The following is a 21,866-nucleotide window of genomic DNA, read 5'->3' on the forward strand; positions in this document are numbered from 1 at the left end:
GTTGTCAGCACACGAGAGCTGTTTTAGGGGTCAGGTGGCTACTACAAGCTGGTGCCTGTGCCTGGTACTGAGAGTACGCCTGACACAGTCTTCTGCCTTCCTGGAGCTTACACTCATGTACTCATTCTCTGGATCTCAGCAACCATCCATTCCTTCCCTGGCTTTAGACCTCTGACATTGTTCATGAGTCTAGGGTGTAAAGATCACTGTCAAACCTGAAATCTGGTAAGAAGTCCTGGGAGGGTGATGTTTCTGCTCCATGTGTGCATACAGCATGACCTATGTTCATTTCAAATTCTGATACATGTTTTCAGACAGGGGATAGTTGAAACCACTGGGTGTGCTTCTCTCTCCTCACCCTGGCCTCTGTTCAAAGACCCAGAAGGAGAGGTGCAGGGATTTGGGGCTTCTGGCACCAGGCTCTAGGCCTGCCCTCCTGTCTCACTTCCACACCACACCTCATGAACACCTGTTCCAACCTGGTCAAACTAGTGCTATTGCTGGGACAAAGGCTGCTGGACTGTCCTTTGTTGTCTACTTATTCTTCCAGGCTGAGTTCATACTGTGTGTTTGTGTGCTACCCCCTCTGATGGCACAGGGAAGAACTGACCATCCCATCAGTTGATGGAGTCCAGTTTTAGCACAGATTAATTTCATTGTGCCTTGAATTGTGGCAAGATTGCTGATTCCCTCTGTCTGACTAGATTGTTGAATATTGAACAATTGGAGAGAAAGTGCTATGTTTGGTTTATCACTGTCACCCTCCAAATGCCCTGTACCCAGGAGTATCAGTGGTTGCCATTCTAATGCAAGTGACCATTTATTGAGCTCTAATGCTACCATTATTCAAAAAATCTTGATCCCAGTGTCTCACCTTGAGATCAACCCCCTTCTTTATCCATCACACCCCAAAAGATAAATACAAACATTTGGAAGGAATGCTTTGGGGTCCAGTTTTACCTGGAGGGACAGTCTTTGTTTCTGGAGCACTAGATTAGGAGCAAGGTGGGTTTCCTAGCAACTTAAGGGTCAGGTCATAGCACATTCCTGTCTAGTAGAAACAGCCATATAGAAGGAGTTTGTGTATATAAAATGTGATGCTTTTCAGATGAGCAACAGCTTTGATTATTACATGGGCAAAGGATGCAACTTGTGGGAGAACCATTAAGGATTGGCTTGGTTTTGCCGCAGTAATGCAAAGATGTATAATTAAAAAAAATTATTTTTGTGGTTGTAGATTGACAGCATGCCTTTGTTTTTTCATTTTTATGCAGTGCTAAGGATCTAACCCAGTGCTTCACACATTCTAGGCAAGTGCTCCTCCACTGAGCTACAGCCCCAGCCCCCAGAGATGCATAATGTTTATGAATTAACATGAAGAGGTTTCTTGCCTTCTCATGCTGCATGTCCACTGTGGGTTTCAGGGGCCTGTCCACACAGTCCCTGGTGGATGGAGGCTCTACAATGTGGGCTTTACAGTTATGTGGCCAGGGAATGACACCTGGAATATCTTCCACCAACAGTGAAATGCTCTGACATAGAAGTGACACACTTCACATGTGTCCACAACACACTAACCCTGAGTATTTGTAATGTACATTCAGAATGAAGGAAGCCATAGCTATTACTGAGCAACCCCTCTTTGTTTGGGTGATATTTTTTCTCAGCACATTCAAAATGCTATTCTAGCATCTCTCTGCCAATGTCACACACTCTGTCATGTCTCTGAATCAGATTCAGAGAGCAACAGAACACTGAGTGGCTCTGAAAGTAATGGTCTAGTTTCACTTCACAATTTTATAACCTCTTTGTATTGGGTGATGCATGGAAGGAGCCCTGGAGTGGGAATGTGGGGCCCAAGTTAGATTCTTGGTCTTTGTTCTAGCTTCTGACTTAATCGAGCTCCTCTTCCTTAGAAATGAGTAGGTCAATTATGTGACCTATGGACTCTATAGTCTTGCAAACATTTTTTTCTGAATCTTTCTAGAATCCTTCAACTCTGTGGTCAAAGAGACTAAGGTTCCTTTGTAAGGTGATATCACATGATTCTCATTGGCTGGTAAACCTAACTTTACCCACTTAATGCTTATTTTAGGCTTCACAGATATCTTAAAATAGAGGAAGGGGCATTACAAACAGGAAGCTTCAGGTTCAGCTTTTGAAATGCCTGGATCTGGGGTTCCTGGATCACCAAGTCATGTTGAATGGCAGAGGAGTTAGCATGGGCTTGAATTCAAACTGACTGGGTGTCCAGACCTTGTCATTTGCTAACAGGTTCTCCACCCATGTTCCTTACCTGTAACAGGAGGTAGTGGTATTTCCTTATTGGGCGAGTTATCAGCTGGGGATCAGTGAGCTTAAGTAGAGCTCTTACTGCGGTGTCTGGCCTGAGGTCAATGTGGAGCCAGTGGTGGATGATGATAATATTATTATTATTATTATTATTATTATTATTATTATTATTATTATTATGTCTCCTTCTCCAAGCAAATATTCTGACTTTGAGATATTTCAAAAAGCTTTTTGTCCTACTCACTGGCTTGTGACAGAATTGTGTGCAGAGAGCTGGAGCCAGGTTAACTGCTCTGAGGTTCGAGAGAGCCATGGAAAAAGTGCTGAATTCATTACCAGCAGGTTCACTAGGCTGGGGTGGGCCAGGCTCAGGGGCCCCAAGGACTAGAGACCTAGTCCCCTGACACACAGACATCCTGCTTATCTCTTGCTCCCAGGGACCTGGTAGTCCCTGCCCAATTTAAAGTTCAAACTGTCCAACTATAACAAAATTTCAGGTTAGGCAACTCAGGGGCCTGGGCTTTAGAAACTCAGGTCCATTTTGCTATCTTTGGAGTGCCTTGCTGGATTGAGTGTGCACAGGAGAGACACTAGGAGAGCACAGGCATGGGCAATCTCCCTTTATTCCTTTGTTCCTTCATTCGTTTGTTCTTCTTTCTGGACTAGGACTTGAACCCAGGGAATCAGAGTGACCTTCCCAGTCCATTCCATTTCTTAAAATTTTGAGACAGGATCTGCTTAAGTTGCTGAGGCTGTCCTCCTGCTTCGGAAGTCTCTGGGATTGGAGTCATGTATGACTGCACCTGCATGTTCTTGTATTCTCACAGGAAATTTTGGAAGGCAGAAGGGATCTCTTTTTGTCTCTGGACAAAGTGTGGGTAAGTCTGGATCTCAGGGTCCTGAGATACTTGGTTCTGAGGCATCAGGGGACATGGCAATGTAATATAAAATCCCAGCTCAAAGGGGTACATTTTGAAAGAGATTTCTAGATGTTTTGTTGTTGTTGATTTGAGATTGAAGTCTCACTATGTTATGCAGACTGATCTGGAATTCCTGAGATCAAAAGATCTTCCTGCTTTAACCTTCTAAGTAGCTGGGGGTTCCTGTGTGCCACCACACTTAAGCAAGATTTGTGTTGGAATCCCCTGAACTCTCATTGTGGAATTTCCATGATTCCTTTCCTGAGTTTTCCCACTCCTCCTTACTCAGAAATGTTCATATCATACACAAGCATCTTAGATATTATATTTTTTCCATAATTTTGATTGGTGAATTAGCATCTTGGATATCAGGAAATAACAAAAGTGAATATACTAATGTGATTTCCTCCAAGTAGGCTTTCTGCCACACCAAGATTCTGCATCTAGGGATCTTGTCATCTCATCTGTTCTTGGCATCTTTTGATATAGTGTGCCTGCCCATGGGTACTGCAGGAATCTTAGAGGGATTCAGACTGTCCTCATGTCTTGGCAACAAGGGTATCACAGAAACCACTGGTGCCTCCCGGGTGTCCAGCATTACTAGATCAGACATATGTCCACATTACAAAAACCTACTTGTCATCTGGGAGAAAGTAGAGGACCAGTGTGCTGAAACTGAGGGTCCTACCCCCTGACTCCCCAGGCTGGTCCCTGGTTGAGGAAGCGTGGGCTACAACCATGCTGCACAGGCAGACCTTGACCCTTTAAACTGCATGTGAAGAATGTAGCCCAGTTTTTCTTGGTTGGGTCCCTTTTCAGGCCTGCTCTGATAGTGGCTCACTCTATTTTTATATTAGACACTGTCTCCCTTTCTCATTGCCAGATACCCTCCATACTCTTGCTCACAAATCCTGTAGCAACAGCTGTTCCACCAGCCCACTCTTGGCTACATGTAGGTGGAATGTGATTCACAACTAGTATGAGTGCCTCTGTGTGTCAGGAGCCTGGAGTGTGTGGGGAGAGCATATTCAGTCCCCTGGACTTGGCACAAGCATCCTGGGCATTGGGTCCAGAGTGTTCTAGGCTGGCTGACATGTCCTTTTCTGGATACAATGGCATATTGACTTGAAAACAAAAGACCTTCTCTCTAGTTGGAGTGCTGGAAGAGACTCTAGTGCCTAGCACCACAAAGAGAGCTCCTACTTTCTCAAACCAGGCAAGAAGCAAGAGAGTAAGGAAGAACTTCTGGCTTTAGGTGTTGGCTGGAGTCCTTCTCTGATTCCTGTTTTTTTTATTACATGGGCCAAAATGAGAGGTCCTAGTCATCCAGTTTCCAGGGAAGGTTCTCTATAGTCTCTCCTTTCCCATTCTTTCAGGAGTTTAGACTTGTTTTATTCTGCAGCTGTGTTTATTTGAGGAAGCATTGGTCCTGTTGCGTTGACAGTACCAGGGCAGAAGCTGACAGTCCCTGTCTTAAAATCTAGGACCCTGGACTTCTGGGACTGGTAAACAAGTTTCTATCCAGGGCCAAGGAGCGACAGCAGGTTTATAATTCAGTGCTTACAAACATAAAACATGTTGAAAAACTCCTAAACAGTCCACAAGTTTGTAGTTGATTTTGTGTATAGCCAAAGGGTTTGAATAATGACAACAGCAAAATGATGTCTACTGAACATGTCCTGTGTCAGAAATTTTAATTTAGTCTTCATATTAACACTGTATTTGGGTTCTCTAAAGGAATAGGATCTATAGAATATATATTATATATATGAAATGTAATATATGAATATATAAAGAGAGTGTGTGTATATACATACATATTTATGCATATATATGTGTATATATATGCATATATATATGTGTATGAATTTAAAGGTGGATTTATTAGTTTGGCTCACATCATCAAGGCTGTATTGTCCCACAATGACTGTCTGTAAGCTGGAGAGCCAGAGAAACCAAGAAGGATCTGAATCCCTCTTGCCAAGAAGTTGGAGTCTCAGGGAAAGAGGGACCAACAATGTAGTCATGGCTCTATGCTGAACAGTTGGAAGCTTCCTGAAGGGTCACTGGAGGTGATTCCAGGATGAAAGGCTGAAGAAGCCAGTCTGACGTCCATGGGTGATGGGCAAAGCAAGTCACACCTGCTCTCATAGAAGAGAGCCTGAAGGTACTGCGTGGCTTCCTCTTCTGCTTTTGTTCCATCTGGGGCCCTGGTCTGTAGGACCATGCTGCTCACTTTCAGCTTGCTGTCCCCCATGCCAGTTGTCTCTGGAAACACCCTCGCTGAATCTGTTGGAAATATGCTTTATTAGTTAATTAATCATCTCTCCATCTAATCAAGAGGATACTCAAATTTACTATCACAAGTCCTGTAATAAAATGTCTAAAGTTATATTCTTATAATTTTTTTGTAGATAAAAGAAAGTTATATAGTTTGCCTAAGGGAAAAAGTGATTGGTAGAGCTTAGATTCTTACTTAGCCTGACTCCATGTCCCTCAAACTATGATATTCCCTCAGTAGTGAGTGTTGATCAATTTCTATTATGACTGTAGTTTTTCAGAAGTGTTGGAGTATGGAAACACATCACCTTAAGTTAGAGGTTCTCCCCAAATTCTTGCATAGTTTCCTCCCCTTTTTGTGGTGCTAGAAACCTTGGGCTTCCTGCATGGTAAGCAAGTGCTCTCTCCACCACTGAGACACATTCCCAGCTCTCCCCAAAATTCTTAAAAGAGCCAATCAGGAGATCAAACATATAACCACACCAAATATAAAAATCCATCAGGAAGGGGATACCCAACCATGCCGTCATGCAATGCTTATAATGTCCGATACTTCACAATGCTACTCCAGTCCTTATAATCACATCTGAGAAGGCCCAGTTAGAGCCCACATTCTGGGCTGTGCACACTTTTTTGCTGATTGCTGACATACTGGAAGCAAGTCCACCTTCTTATTACCTGTTCTGTTCCTCAAAGCATCAAGAATAATTCTCAGTGACCCTTAACAAATCCCAAAAGTGTTTCCAAAGAAAATGGAATGAGGAAACGAAAATAAGAGAGTGACATTAAGTTCCATTTTATCCTTAGTGTGATTATATCAAGGTTTGCATGGTTTAAATAGATTTGCATTTTAATTTTGACATTCTCTGGTGCCTGGATACCTAATTTTGGGTCCTCAGATGACCTATGTAGTTACATTATAAAACTGTAAATTTCCTCAGGGGGAAAGGAAAAAACAATTCCAAAGAAGGTGAACAATTTGGATTAGAATTATATTAACATAATCCAGCTTGGAGTGAAAATTTCTTTTGTTAAATTCCCCAAATTTTCTGTTTCATTTCTGTCAATTCTCTCCATTGTTGTTGACAAGAGAAATCCCAGTCTAAAAATTAACCCACACAATCCAGTAAAACAATTTCCTTGAATGGCAATTTTAATGAACTCTACCCCTGTGGATTTTCTATGACCTTCAACAATCACTTTGACTTTTTAATATGCTTAGAGGATGATTGACTATAGAATATTAATGAGAAGAATCTCACAATTCTCTCCACTCCAGATATTACTGGCATGGGTACAGGGATCCCCAGAAATTTCTGGGCCCAGGTTCTTGATGTTCAAACAAAGAATTGATCAAGACCTATGAAGTTGACAAGCAAAGCAAAGGTTTATTGTAAGTAAAAGCATACACTCTGGGAGAACAAAGTGGGCTGAGCTGCAAAGTAGCTCAAGGTTCTGACTCAGCAGTGGAGTTCAGTTTTATTGGGCTATGATAATTTTACCTAACCCTTTTTCCCTGGGTGGATTGGGGTTGATTGGAACCTTGATTGACAGTTTACTTTAGTGTAATTTTTTCTTTACTGGCCATGTGTAAATTTATTTTTCCTTGGGAAATGCACAAAGAGGGGAACAAACCACAATATTAATAATATGTTAACTAGCAACAGGTGAATTTTAGGTCAGTCCCTCAGATTATTTCACATACACAACCAAGATCTGGAACTTTCACATTAGGGGCTTGAATTCCCCCTTGTGGCCATCTAGCTTCCTCCGTTAGTTTCAATATGACCCAGTTTTCCTTCAAAGAAAGGTGATTCAGACAGTGTATTAGGTGGGCTAAAAGCTTGGGGGTGTTACCTACATTTCTGTCTTTCCTATCTATCCCTTCTTATGCTCTAAATCCTACTTAACATTTTGAGAATGTTAAGTAGGCGATCAGATGATTTCCCCAAATCTCCACACTCCAGAAACAATATCTATATTTTCCCACAGTCTTTGTTCAGCATAGAGTGTTTCATAGGAGAAAGTCAGTTCTCAGTGATTCCCCTGGGTATATCTTCATTATTTGCTGATTCGGCATTGCGTCCCTTCCCCCATGCTCTGTATCCTGCCTTATCAAAGATAGAAGGATTTAATACAAGTCCCTTTTCCAGAAAATTTGGTCATTTCCTTCCTTCTATACACTTGAAAATATGGCTTAGGAGCAAGTGCCTCATTAAACCTGAAAGGTGAAATGTTTGAAAAAATACCCCAAATCCTAAATGAATTCTAGGTAACTTAGTGGACTGTAGTACTTGTGTCTGGTCTTGAAAGCAGAGAATAAGTGATGTCTTCTGTACTGTTTTAGGATGGTGCCATTCCTGAAGATGGTGCCATCACTTGGGGGTTGGGGATGATTTCCGATTTGGACATGTTGAGTGTGAGGTGCCTGTGGGATCCCTGGTGGGAAGAGTACTACTATAAGACAGAGCCAGGCCTAACAGCCAAGCAGGTCAGCAGCCCTTGGCTGTCTCCTGACTTGTCTCACAGGAGACAGCCCAAGGTCCAGAGCAGCCCTGCCTGCATCGAGGACAAGACTGTGGCCAGCAGTGCTGCTCTTCCCTTCACCTATCTGTACACAGCCACGCCAGGACCCCTGTCCACCTGCCACTGCTTGGAGATACTCAGCACCACTGGGCTCAGTGCTCAAAGCTTCTGGGTAACAAGTCAGTTCAGGAAATCTGCTGTAGAGAAAGCCCTCCCTGAGCTACAGCAGTAGGTGAGACCTGGTGGCATGCTGCCCGCAAGGAGCTCTGATGATGAGGAAATGTCACAAGTCAGGATGAGACAGGTATCAAGTGAAAGGTGCTGTAGGATATAAAGGGGACAATCTCAAAGTGCATCAGAGAAGAATGCATGAAAGAGATGGTGTCTGAGCTAGCTTTGAAAACTCATCCCAGTGTGACTGAGAACAGTAGGAGCAAAGACCTGGAGGTGGGGGCAGTGCAGAGGATGTAGTGATGGGCCAGGCTGTGTGGAGGGGGATGTGGAAGTCAGGCCGAAGAAGCAGATGCTGCCAGACTCTGGGGGCCTTGAAGACTCAGCAAGGATTTGGACTTAATGCTGTGGTGATGGGGAGCCATGAAGGGTCTTGATCAAAAGAGTGATGGATCAATTGGGCTAGACTTCAATGGCAGAACCACTATGAGGAATGTGAGGAATTTCTTTTAGAGACTAGAGGGACAGAGCCTTGGGAGCAGCTGGAGACAACAATGAAAGCTGGTACCTCTGTGTCTTGTGGTGGGCCTGAAGGTGCTCCATGACCCTGGAGTGATAGTCTGGAGGAAGGTGGGTGTGAAGGGAGCAAAAGAACACCTTCTCTTCTCGTTGTGTAATGGTGCCCAGCCATGTTACAGATGGTAAGTGCTTTGTTGTCATGGGTCCTGTAGTCAGGGTGAAGGGTAGATAAAAGGAAGCAGAGTAGAACCCCAGCCAAGTCCTTATGGACCTGGGGCATAAGTGAGAAATCTGTTGGTTTGAAGCCACTTAATTAATGATTGCATTACCACAAGATAGGCTAGCTCATGTTGACTGACAGAGTCGGAGGGCAACAGTAAATGTGGGAGAATTTTCTAGTGAGCAGACCTCCCCCAAGCAGAGCTGTGACAGCTGCTTTCACCTCTGCATTTCTTAGGCTATAGATGATGGGGTTCATTGAGGGTGTCACGGCGGCATAAAACAGTGTGATAATCTTATCCACATTGGGATTCTTTGCCTTAGGCTTAAGGTACATGAAGGAGATGGTCCCATAGAAAATCACCACCACTGTGAGGTGTGCAGAGCAGGTAGAGAAGGCTTTGCGCCGGCCTGAAGCAGAGGGAACCCGAAAGATGGCAGCCAGGATGAAAATGTAGGAGAGGCAGATGAGCAGGAGAGGGGTCACTGTCAGGATGGTTGTAGCCACCATCAATACCAGGGCATTAAGGGAGATGTCCCCACAGGCGAGTTTCAGCACTGCTAAGATCTCACAGAAGAAGTGGTTGATGACATTGTGGCCACAGAAGGGGAGGCGCCAGATCAGGATGGACTGTAGCAATGAGTTGACAAAGCCTGTCCCCCAGCTCAGCGCTGCCATCTGCCAGCACATCTGTCCAGTCATGAGCTCTGTGTACCTGAGTGGGTGGCAGATAGCCACATAACGGTCATAGGCCATTGCAGCCAGGAGAAGGCACTCTGTAGCACCCAAAGCCAGGGTCAAGTACATTTGCAGGGCACAGGCTGGGAAGGAGATGGTACTTCTGGTTTGTAGGAAGTTGGTGAGCATGAGAGGTGTGAAGGAGGAAGTGCCACAGATGTCTATGAGGGAGAGGTTGCTGAGAAAGAAGTACATGGGGTTGTGCAGGTGGGGGTCCAGCATGATCAGCACCATGAGGAGGGAGTTCCCCAGCAGATTCATGCAGTAGATGCCCAGGCAAAGCACAAACAGGACCACCTCTAGGTCATGGTGCCCATGGAGCCCCAGCAGGACATAGTCCATCACAGCTGTCTGGTTTGTCTTCTCCATCTCATCCTCTTTGCTCTTTCATCTGGACCACACAGCTTTTAGAAAGAAGCTCTTGCTGGTGTGGGGACCAAGGATGCTGGATGTGTGACTTGCAGTGTATCAGCCTCCTTCTCTGGAACCGAGTTTTATCATCTGTACAAGGATAAAGAGGCCTTCAGGCCTGCATCTGGCCCTCCCATCTCTGCTCTTCTATGGACTTTGAGGGGAATTGCAACATCCTGGCTCTCTAGACTCTTGGCTGTTCTTCCCAGGGGATTTCAGAGGGGACAGTAGAATACAAAATATATGTGACATGTTTTCTTTTTTTAAAAAACGAGTTCCTACCATTCAAAGGAACCATCTTTTCTCAGTTATGACTTCCTATGCCTAATAATGCCCACTGTATTTCAGATTCTTTCATTCAGTGATTCATTCATACCCTGTGGTAGGTATTGTTTCAGGTGCTGGGGCTATACCAGTAAGAAAAATAGGAAAACAAAAAGATTCTACACTGTTTCTGTTGTACCCTCACTTCCTTGACTGAGGTGACATTCTGGGAAGCAGGTGTATGATGGCTGATCTTACCCAGTGTCCCTCTGGGCCCTGGGGATGGAACACTTTGGTGTGTAATTCTGAATTATGGTCATTTCTCCTTAAGGAATCAGAAATCATTCATTGCTTTTTCAAAAGAGCACACATGAACATTTGTACCCCAATAGAGGTAGATATAGAGGTACAATAGAATTGCTGGTCACAGGATTTAGCCCTGGTCAAGAGAGCCAAGTGACTCACTAGTGGGCTTTCTAGTTGCTTTTTGGGATAAGTGAGATTGGCAGGGATGCCAGTCAAGTAGGCGCGCACCTGGAGCTCATCTGGCCTTGGCGTGGCCAGTTGTTGACTAGCTTTAGAAAGGCAGGAAGGAGGCTGAGGTTTGTTCCCAGCAGCCTCCATTGCTGTGCCAAGCTGGTCTCAAGGCTTCTTGGAATAGGACAGTGTTAAAATTCACAGGAGTAGGACTGGGGATGTGGCTCAAGCAGTAGCGCACTCGCCTGGCATGCGTGCGGCTCGGGTTCGATCCTCAGCACCACATACCAACAAAGATGTTGTGTCTGCCGAGAATTAAAAAATAAATATTAAAAATTCTCTCTCTCTCTCCTCTCTCACTCTCTCTAAAAAAAAAAAAATTCACAGGAGGGAGCTCTCATGTCCCCAAAGCCCAATAGTGCTATCAGCACAGGAAAGCTGTTTTAGGGGTCAGGTGGCTACTACAAGCTGGTGCCTGTGCCTGGTGCTGAGAGTACGCCAGACACAATCTTGTCTTCTGCCTTCCTGGAGCTTACACTCATGTACTCATTCTCTGGATCTCATGAACCATCCATTCCTACCCTGGCTTTAGACCTCTGACATTATCCATGAGTCTGGGGTGTAAAGATCACTGTCAAACCTGAAATCTGGTAAGAAGTCCTGGGAGAGCGATGTTTCTGCTCCATGTGTGCTTACAACATGACCTATGTTCATTTCAAATTCTGACACATGTTTTCAGACAGGGGATAGTGGAAACCACTGGATGTGCCTCTCTCTCCTCACCCTGGCCTCTGTTCAAAGACCCAGAGGGAGAGGTGCAGGCATTTGAGGCTTTTGGCAGCAGGCTCTGCTCCTGCCCTCACTTCCACACCACACCTCATGCACATCTGCTCCAACCTGGTCAGACTAGTGCTATTGCTGGGACAAAGGCTGCTGGACTGTCCCTTGTTGTTCACTTATTCTTCCAGGCTGAGTTTACACTGCGCATTTTGTGTGTCACCCTCTCTGATGGCACAAGGTAGAACTGACCATCCCATCAGTTGATGGTTGTCCAGTTTTAGCACAGATTAATTTCATTGTGCCTTGAATTGTGGCAAGATTGCTGATTCCCTCTGTCTGACTAGATTGTTGAATATTGAACAATTGGAGAGAAAGTGCTATGTTTGGTTTATCACTGTCATCTTCCAAGTGCCCTGTACCCAGGAGTGTCAGTGGTTGCCATTCTAATGCAAGTGACCATTTACTAAGCTCTAGTGCTGCCATTCTGCCAAAAATCTTGATCCTAGTGTCTCATCTTGAGATCACTCCCCTCCGTCTTCATTCTACCCCCAAAAGAAAAATACAAACTTTTGGAAGAAATGCTCTGGGGGCTAGTTCCAGCTGGAGGGACAGTCTTTGTTTCTGGAGCACTAGATCGGGAGCATGGTGGGTTTCCTAGCAACTTAAGGTCAGGTCATAGCACATTCCTGTCTAGTAGAAACAGCCATAAAGAAGGAGTTTGTGTATAGAAAATGTGATACATTTCAGATGAGCAACAGCTTTGATTATTACATGGGCAAAGGATGCGACTTTGGGGAGAAACATTAAGGATTAGCTTGGTTTTGCCGCAGTAATGCAAAGATGAATGTTTTTAAAAAAATTATTTTTGTAGTTGTAATTGACAGCATGCCTTTATTTTTTTTTTTCATTTTTATGCAGTGCTAAGGATCTAACCCAGTGCTTCACACATTCTAGGCAAGTGCTCCTCCACTGAGCTACAGCCCCAGCCCCCAGAGATGCATAATGTTTATGAATTAACATGAAGAGGTTTCTTGCCTTCTCATGCTGCATGTCCACTTGGGTTTCAAGGGCCTGTCCACACAGTCCCTGGTGGATGGAGGCTCTACAATGTGGGCTTTACAGTTATGTGGCCAGGGAATGACACCTGGAATATCTTCCACCAACAGTGAAATGCTCTGACACAGAAGTGACATACTTCACATGTGTCCACAACACACTAACCCTGAGTATTTGTAATGTACATTCAGAATGAAGGAAGCCATAGCTATTACTGAGCATCCCCTCTTTGTTTGGGTGACATTTTTTCCCAGCACATTCAAAATGCTATTCTAGCATCTCTCTGCCAATGTCACACACTCTGTCATGTCCCTGTATCAGATTCTGAGAGCAATAAAACACTGAGTGGCTCTGAAAGTAATGGTCTAGTTTCACTTCACAATTTTATAACCTCTTTGTATTGGGTGATACATAGAAGGAGCCCTGGAGTGGGAAGGTGGAGACCAGCTTAGATTCAGGTTAGATTGATCGAGGTTGGATTAGACCAGGTTAGACTGATCGATCTCCTCTTCCTGAGAAATGAGTAGGTCAATTATGTGACCTGTGGACTCTGTGGTCTTGCAAACATTTTCTCTGAATCTTTCTAGAATCCTTCAACTCTGCGGTCAAAGAGACTAGAGTTCCTTTGTAAGTTGATATCACATGATTCTCATTGGCTGGTAAACCTAACTTTACCCACTTAATGCTTATTTTATGCTGCATAGATATCTTAAAAGAGGAAGGAGCATCACAGACAGGAAGCTTCAGGTCCAGCTTTTTAAATGCCTGGATCTGGGGTTCCTGGATCACCATGTCATGTTGTATGGCAGAGGAGTTGGCATGGGCTTGAATTCAAACTGACTGGGTGTCCAGACCCTGTCACTTGCTAACAGGTTCTCCACCCATGTTCCTTACCTGTAACAGGAGATAGTGGTATTTCCTTGTTGGGCGAGTTATCAGCTGGGGATCAGTGAGCTTAAGTAGAGCTCTTACTGCAGAGTCTAGCCTGGGGTCAATGTGGAGCCAGTGGTGGATGATGATATTATTATTATTCTTGTGTCTCCTTCTCCAAGCAAATATTCTGACTTTGAGATATTTCAAAAAGCTTTTGTGAGTCTGACACACCAGACTGACAGCTCCTTTTGTCCTACTCACTGGCTTGTGACAGAATTGTGTACAGAGAGCTGGAGCCAGGTTAACTGCTCTGAGGTTCGAGAGAGCCATGGAAAAAGTGCTGAATTCATTACCAGCAGGTTCACTAGGCTGGGGTGGGCCAGGCTGAGCGGCCCCAAGGACTAGAGACCTAGTCCCTTGACACACAGACAGCCTGCTTGTCTCTTGCTCCCAGGGACCTAGTAGTCCCTGCCCAATTTAAAGTTCAAACTCTCCAACTATAATAAAATTTCAGGTTAGGCAACTCAGGGGCCTGGGCTTTAGAAATCAGGTCCATTTTGCTATCTCTGGAGTGCCTTGCTGGATTGAATGTGCACAGGAGAGACACTAGGAGAGCACAGGCATGGGCAATCTCCCGTTATTCCTTTGTTCCTTCATTCGTTTGTTCTTCTTTCTGGACTAGGACTTGAACCCAGGGATGATTAATCAGAGTGACCTTCCCAGTCCATTCCATTTCTTAAAATTTTGAGACAGGATCTGCTTAAGTTGCTGAGGCTGTCCTGCTGTTTCAGAAGTCTCTGGGATTGGAGTCATGTACGACTGCACCTGCATGTTCTTGTATTCTCACAGGAAATTTTGGAAGGCAGAAGGGATCTCTTTTTGTCTCTGGACCAAGTGTGGGTAAGTCTGGATCTCAGGGTTCTGAGATACTTGGTCCTGAGGCATCATGGGACATGGAAATGTAATATAAAATCCCAGCTCAAATAAATACATTTTGACAGAGATATCTAGTTTTGTTGTTATTGTTGTTGATTTGAGATTGCAATCTCACTATGTTATGCAGACTGATCTGGAATTCCTGAGATCAAAAGATCTTGCTGCTTTAACGTGAGTAGCTTGGGTTACTGTGTGTCACCATACTCAGCAAGATTTATGTTGGAATCCCCTGAACTCTCATTGTGGAATTTCCATGATTCCTCTCCTGAATTTTCATACTCCTCCTTATACAGAAATGTTCACACACAAGCATTAGATATTATAGTTTTTTTCCATAATTTTGATTGGTGAATCAGCATCTTGGATATCAGGAAAAGTAGAAAAGTAAGTCTATTAGTATGATTTCCCCGAAAGTAGGCTTTCTGCCCCACCAAGATTCTACATCTAGGGATCTTGTCATTGCTGCAGTCCAGCTGCAGCAAAATAACCAGGGAGTGACGAACAACTTGTGTACATTGATACAGCAGGAGTGGGAGCCGTTTATTGTAGGACTGGAGGGGTATTTATACATTCCACACAGCTTATCTAATTAACATAAACTAGATATAGCCGTCAACCAATAAGCAATCTCCACACTTAATGGCTCGCTGGCGTTACTTATCAAACCACTCCCCCTGGCAAAATGCCAGGCGCCATCCTGACTTGTTTACAGACTCTAACATGTCATCTCATCTGTTCTTGGCATCTTGTGACATAGAGTGCCTGCCCATGGGTACTACAGGAATCTTAGAAGGATTCAGACTGTCCTCATGTCTTGGCAACAAGGGTACCACAGAAGCCACTGGTGTCTCCCTGGTGTCCAGCATTACTAGATCAGACATATGTCCATGTTACAAAAACCTACTTTTCATCTGGGAGAAAGTAAAGGACCAATGTGCTGAAACTGAGAGTCCTACCACCTGACCCCCCATGCTGTTCCCTGGTTTAGGAAGTGTGGGCTACAACCATGCTGCACAGAGAGACCTTGACCCTTTAAACTGCATGTGAAGAATGTAGCCCAGTTTTTCTTGGTTGGGTCCCTTTTCAGGCCTGCTCTGATAGTGGCTCCTCTATTTTTATATTAGACACTGTCTCCCTTTCTCATTGCCAGATGCCCTCCATACTGTTGCTCACAAATCCTGCAGCAATAGCTGTTCCACCAGCGAACTCTTGGCTACATGCAGGTGGAATGTGATTCACAACTAGTATGAGTGCTTCAGTGTGTCAGGAGCGTGGTGTGTGTGGGGAGAGCATATTCAGTCCCCTGGATTTGGCAAGAGCATCCTGGGCATTGGGTCCAGAGTGTTCTAGGTTGGCTGACACTTCCTTTTCTGGATACAATGGCATATTGACTTGAAAACAAAAGACCTTCTCCCTAGTAGGAGTGCTAGGGGAGCCTCCAGTGCCTGGTAGCACAAAGAGAGCTCCTACTTTCTCAAACCAGGCAAGAAGCAAGAGAGTAAGGAAGAACTTCTGGCTTTAGGTGTTGGCTGGAGTCCTTCTCTGACTCCTGTTTTTTTATTACATGGGCCAAAATGAGAGGTCCTGGTCATCCAGTTTCCAGGGAGGGTTCCCTATAGTCTCTCCTTTCCCATTCTTTCAGGAGTTTAGACTTGTTTTATTCTGCAGCTGTGTTTATTTGAGGAGGCATTGGTCATGTTGCAGTTGACAGTACCAAGACAGTAGCTGACAGTCTGGTCCCTGTTAAAATCTAGGACACTGGACTCCTGGGACTGGTAACCAGGTTCCTATCCAGGGCCAAGGAAGAGACAGCAGGTTTATAATTCAGTGCTTACAAAACATAAAACTTGTTGAAATACTCCTAAACAGTCCACAAGTTTGCAGTTGATTTTGTGTATAGCCAAAGAGTTTGAATAATGATAACAGCAAAATGATGTCTACTGAACATGTGCTGTGTCAGACACTGCTAATTTAGTCCTCATATTAACACTGTATTTGGGTTCTCTAAAGGAATAGAATCCATAGAATATATATTATATTATATATATTAAATGTAATATATTTATATATAAAGAGAGTGTGTGTATATATGTATATATATGAATATATGATATATATTTGTATATATGTGTGTGTGTGTGTGTGTGTGTGTAAATTTAAAGATGGATTTATTAGTTTGGCTCACATCATCAAGGCTGTATTGTCCCACAATGACTGTCTGAAAGCTGGAGACCCAGAGAAACCAAGAAGGATCTGAATTCCTCTTGCCAAGTAGAGTCTCAGGGTAAGAGGGACCAATGATGTAGTCATGGCTCTATGCTGAACACTTGGAAGCCTCCTGAAGGGTCACTGGAGGTGATTCCAGGATGAAAAGCTGAAGAAGCCAGTCTGACATCCATGGGCGATGGGCAAAGCAACAGACACACTTGCACTCTTAGAAGACAGCCTGCAGGTATTATGTGGCTTCCTCTTCTGCTTTTGTTCCATCTGGGGCCCTAGTCTGTAGGACCATGCTGCTCACTTTCAGCCTGGTGTCCCCCATACCAATTGTTGCTGGAAACACCCTCACTGACTGTGTCAGAAATATGCTTTACTAGTTAACTAATCATCTCTCGTCTAAGCAAGAGGACATTCAGATTTACTTTCACAAATCCTGTAATAAAATGTAGGCAGTTTTATTCTTATCATTTTTTTTGTAGATTAAGGAAAGTTATGTAGTTTGCCTAAGGGAAAATGTGAATGGTAGAGCTTAGATTCTCACTCAGCCTGACTCCAAGTCCCTCAAACTAGGTTGTTCCGCTCACACACACAGCAGTGAATAGGTGTTGATATATTTCCATTATGACTACAGTGTTTCATAAGTGTTGGAGTATGGAAACACATCATCTTAAGTTAGAAGTTCTTCCCAAATTCTTGCATCGTTTTGCCCCCCCTCTGTTTTTGTGCTAGAGATGTAACCTTGTGCTTCTTGCATGCTAAGCAAGTGCTCTACCACTGAGACACATTCCCAGCTCTCCCTAAATTCTTAAAAGATAAGAGCCAATCAGGAGATCAAAAATATAACCAAACCAAATATAAAAATCCCAGCATGGCACTTGTGCAAACTCCAAAGGCCCAGTTAAAACCCACATTCTGGGCTGTGCAGTCTTGCTGATTGCTGACATCCTGGCTGAAAACTCTCCTTTTCATTACTCTTTCTGTTGTCATCCCATCACATGTATTTCTCAGTGACCCTTACCAAAAATATTCATAAGAATAAATGGATTAGGAAACCAAAGATAAGAGAGTGATAGTAGTTCCACTAAATCTTCAGTGCAGATTTCAAAGTTTGCATTTTGAGTAAGGACATTCTCTGATGCCTGGCTTGTTCATTTAGGAGCCTTAAATGAATTCTGTAGTTATATTATTAAAATATCAAATTCTGTAGAGAAAACAATTCCAAAGCTGGGAAAGTGATTAATTAGATTAGAATTTTAGTAATAGAATCCAATTTGTAGTGGAAATTTCTTTTGTTAAATTTTTGTGTTATTTCTAACCCTTCTGTTTCTTAATATTATTTTCAGTTGTTGATGGACCTTTATTTTACTCATTGACTCATATATAGTACTGAGAATCAAACCCAGTGCCTCACACATTCTAGGCAAGTCCTCTACCACTAAGTCAGAACTCAGCCCTCTTTTTCTTGTTGACAAAACAAATACCAACCTAAAAATTATTTCATATGTTTCAGGGGAACAGTTGCCTCATAGAGCAATTTAAATGAACTATACCAGTGTGGATTTTACTACCTTAAAAAATCACATTTTAGAATTTTTTGGAGAACATTATCAGTCATAGACTATCAGTTAGATGATTTCTCCAAATCTCCACACTCCAAAGACAAAAATTAGATTTTCCCACAGTCTTTGTTCAGCATAGAATATTTCATAGGAGAAAGTCAGTTCTCAGTGATTCCCCTGGGTGTGTCTTCAATATTTGCTGATTCAGCTTTGCCTCCCCACCCCCATGCTCTATATCCTGCCTTATCAAAGATAGAAGGATTTAATAAAGTCCCTTTTACAGAAATTTTTGGTTATTTCCTTCCTTCTACACACTTGAAAATATGGTTTATGGAGCAAGTGCCTCATTGAGCCTGAAAGGTGAAATGATGTTTGAAAAAACACCCCAAATCCTAAATGAATTCTGGGTAACTTAGTGGACTGTAGTACTTGTGTCTGGTCTTTGAAGCAGAGAATAAGTGATGTCTTCTGTACTGTTTTAGGATGGTGCCATTCCTGAAGATGGTGCCATCCCTTGGGGGTTGGGGATGATTTCCGATTTGGACATGTTGAGTGTGAAGTGCCTGGGATCCCTGGTGGGAAGAATACCACCATAAGACAGAGCCAGGCCTAACAGCCAAGCAGGTCAGCAGCCCTTGGCTGTCTCCTGACTTGTCTCACAGGAGACAGCCCAAGGTCCAGAGCAGCCCTGCCTGCATCGAGGACAAGACTGTGGCCAGCAGTGCTGCTCTTCCCTTCACCTATCTGTACACAGCCACGCCTGGACCCCTGTCCACCTGCCACTGCTTGGAGATACTCAGCACCACTGGGCTCAGTGCTCAAAGCTTCTGGGTAACAAGTCAGTTCAGGAAATCTGCTGTAGAGAAAGCCCTCCCTGAGCTACAGCAGTAGGTGAGACCTGGTGGCATGCTGCCCGCAAGGAGCTCTGATGATGAGGAAATGTCACAAGTCAGGATGAGACAGGTATCAAGTGAAAGGTGCTGTAGGATATAAAGGGGACAATCTCAAAGTGCATCAGAGAAGAATGCATGAAAGAGATGGTGTCTGAGCTAGCTTTGAAAACTCATCCCAGTGTGACTGAGAACAGTAGGAGCAAAGACCTGGAGGTGGGGGCAGTGCAGAGGATGTAGTGATGGGCCAGGCTGTGTGGAGGGGGAAGTGGAAGTCAGGCCGAAGAAGCAGATGCTGCCAGACTCTGGGGGTCTTGAAGACTCAGCAAGGATTTGGACTTAATGCTGTGGTGATGGGGAGCCATGAAGGGTCTTGATCAAAAGAGTGATGGATCAATTGGGGCTAGACTTCAATGGCAGAACCACTATGAGGAATGTGAGGAATTTCTTTTAGAGACTAGAGGGTCAGAGCCTTGGGAGCAGCTGGAGACAACAATGAGAGCTGGTACCTCTGTGTCTTGTGGTGTGCCTGAAGGTGCACCAGGACCCTGGAATGAAAGTCTGGAAGAAGGTGGGTGTGAAGGGAGTGAAAGGACACCTTCTCTTCTCGTTTTGTAATGGTGCCCAGCCATGTTACAGATGGTAAGTGCTTTGTCATCATGGGTCCTGTGGTGGGGATGAGGGGTGGATAAAAGGAAGCAGAGCAGACCCTAGCCAAGCCCTTATGGACCTGGGGTATAAGTGAGAAATCTGTTGGTTTGAAGCCACTTAATTAATGATTGCATTACCACAAGATAGGCTAGCTCATGTTGACTGACAGAGTCGGAGGGCAACAGTAAATGTGGGAGAATTTTCTAGTGAGCAGACCTCCCCCAAGCAGAGCTGTGACAGCTGCTTTCACCTCTGCATTTCTTAGGCTATAGATGATGGGGTTCATTGAGGGTGTCACGGCGGCATAAAACAGTGTGATAATCTTATCCACGTTGGGATTCTTTGCCTTAGGCTTGAGGTACATAAAGTATATGGTCCCATAAAAAATCACCACCACTGTGAGGTGTGCAGAGCAGGTAGAGAAGGCTTTGCGCCGGCCTGAAGCAGAGGGAACCCGAAAGATGGCAGCCAGGATGAAAATGTAGGAGAGGCAGATGAGCAGGAGAGGGGTCACTGTCAGGATGGTTGTAGCCACCATCAATACCAGGGCATTAAGGGAGATGTCCCCACAGGCGAGTTTCAGCACTGCTAAGATCTCACAGAAGAAGTGGTTGATGACATTGTGGCCACAGAAGGGGAGGCGCCAGATCAGGATGGACTGTAGCAATGAGTTGACAAAGCCTGTCCCCCAGCTCAGCGCTGCCATCTGCCAGTACATCTGTCCAGTCATGAGCTCTGTGTACCTGAGTGGGTGGCAGATAGCCACATAACGGTCATAGGCCATTGCAGCCAGGAGAAGGCACTCTGTAGTGCCCAAAGCCAGGGTCAAGTACATCTGCAGGGCACAGGCTGGGAAGGAGATGGTACTTCTGGTTTGTAGGAAGTTGGTGAGCATGAGAGGTGTGAAAGAGGAGGTGCCACAGATGTCTATGAGGGAGAGGTTGCTGAGAAAGAAGTACATGGGGTTGTGCAGGTGGGGGTTCAGCATGATCAGCACCATGAGGAGGGAGTTCCCCAGCAGATTCATGCAGTAGATGCCCAGGCAAAGCACAAACAGGACCATCTCTAGGTCATGGTGCCCATGGAGCCCCAGCAGGACATAGTCCATCACGGCTGTCTGGTTTGTCTCCTCCATCTCATCCTCTTTGCTCTTTCATCTGGACCACACAGCTTTTAGAAAGAAGCTCTTGCTGGTGTGGGGACCAAGGATGCTGGATGTGTGACTTGCAGTGTGTCAGCCTCCCTCTCTGGAACCGAGTTTTATCATCTGTACAAGGAGAGACAAGCCTTCAGGCCTGCATCTGGCCCTCCCATCTCTGCTGTTCTATGGACTTTGAGGGGAATTGCAACATCCTGGCTCTCTAGACTCTTGGCTGTTCTACCCAGGGGATTTCAGAGGGGACAGTAGAATACAAAATATATGTGACATGTTTTCTTTTTTTAAAAAAAGAGTTCCTATCATTCAAAGGAAACATCTTTTCTCAATTACAATTTCCTATGCCTAATAATGCCCACTGTATTTCAGATTCTTTCATTCAGTGATTCATTCATACCCTGTGGTAGGTATTGTTTCAGGTGCTGGGGCTATACCAGTAAGAAAAATAGGAAAACAAAAAGATTCCATGCTGTCTCTGTTGTACCCTCACTTCCTTGACTGAGGTGACATTCTGGGAAGCAGATGTATGATGGCTGATCTTACCCAGTGTCCCTCTGGGCTTTGGCGATGGAACACTTTAGTGTGTAATTCTGAATTATGGTCATTTCTCCTTAAGGAATCAGAAACCATTCATTGATTTTCAGAAGAACACACATGAACATTTGTACCCCGATAGAGGTAGATATAGAGGTACAATAGAATTGCTGGTCACAGGGTTTAGCCCTGGTCAAGAGAGCCAAGTGACTCACTAGTGGGCTTTCTAGTTGCTTTTTGGGATAAGTGAGATTGGCAGGGATGCCAGTCAAGTAGGTGCGCACCTGGAGCTCATCTGGCCTTGGCGTGGCCAGTTGTTGACTAGCTTTAGAAAGGCAGGAAGGAGGCTGAGGTTTGTTCCCAGCAGCCTCCATTGCTGTGCCAAGCTGGTCT

The 21,866-nt window shown here is 44.4% G+C and overlaps 3 protein-coding genes across 3 annotated transcripts in view; 1 reads left to right on the forward strand and 2 right to left on the reverse strand.

The window, feature by feature from the left end:
• Tmem8b (transmembrane protein 8B) overlaps positions 1 to 21,866 on the forward strand; it is a 96,344-nt gene that overhangs the window by 28,860 nt on the left and 45,618 nt on the right. The window lies entirely within an intron of this gene.
• Positions 7,938 to 10,094, reverse strand: LOC144377305 (olfactory receptor 13C7-like). The gene has a single exon (XM_078047811.1). It carries the CDS (start codon positions 10,033 to 10,035, stop codon positions 9,049 to 9,051), a length of 987 nt encoding a protein of 328 aa, XP_077903937.1. The 5' UTR covers positions 10,036 to 10,094; the 3' UTR covers positions 7,938 to 9,048.
• On the reverse strand, positions 19,932 to 20,918 carry LOC101956169 (olfactory receptor 13C7). Its single transcript, XM_078048861.1, has one exon. The coding sequence runs from the start codon at positions 20,916 to 20,918 to the stop codon at positions 19,932 to 19,934; it is 987 nt and encodes a 328-aa protein (XP_077904987.1).

Source organism: Ictidomys tridecemlineatus, chromosome 4 (genome assembly GCF_052094955.1).
Source record: "Ictidomys tridecemlineatus isolate mIctTri1 chromosome 4, mIctTri1.hap1, whole genome shotgun sequence".
Taxonomy (NCBI): domain Eukaryota; kingdom Metazoa; phylum Chordata; class Mammalia; order Rodentia; family Sciuridae; genus Ictidomys; species Ictidomys tridecemlineatus.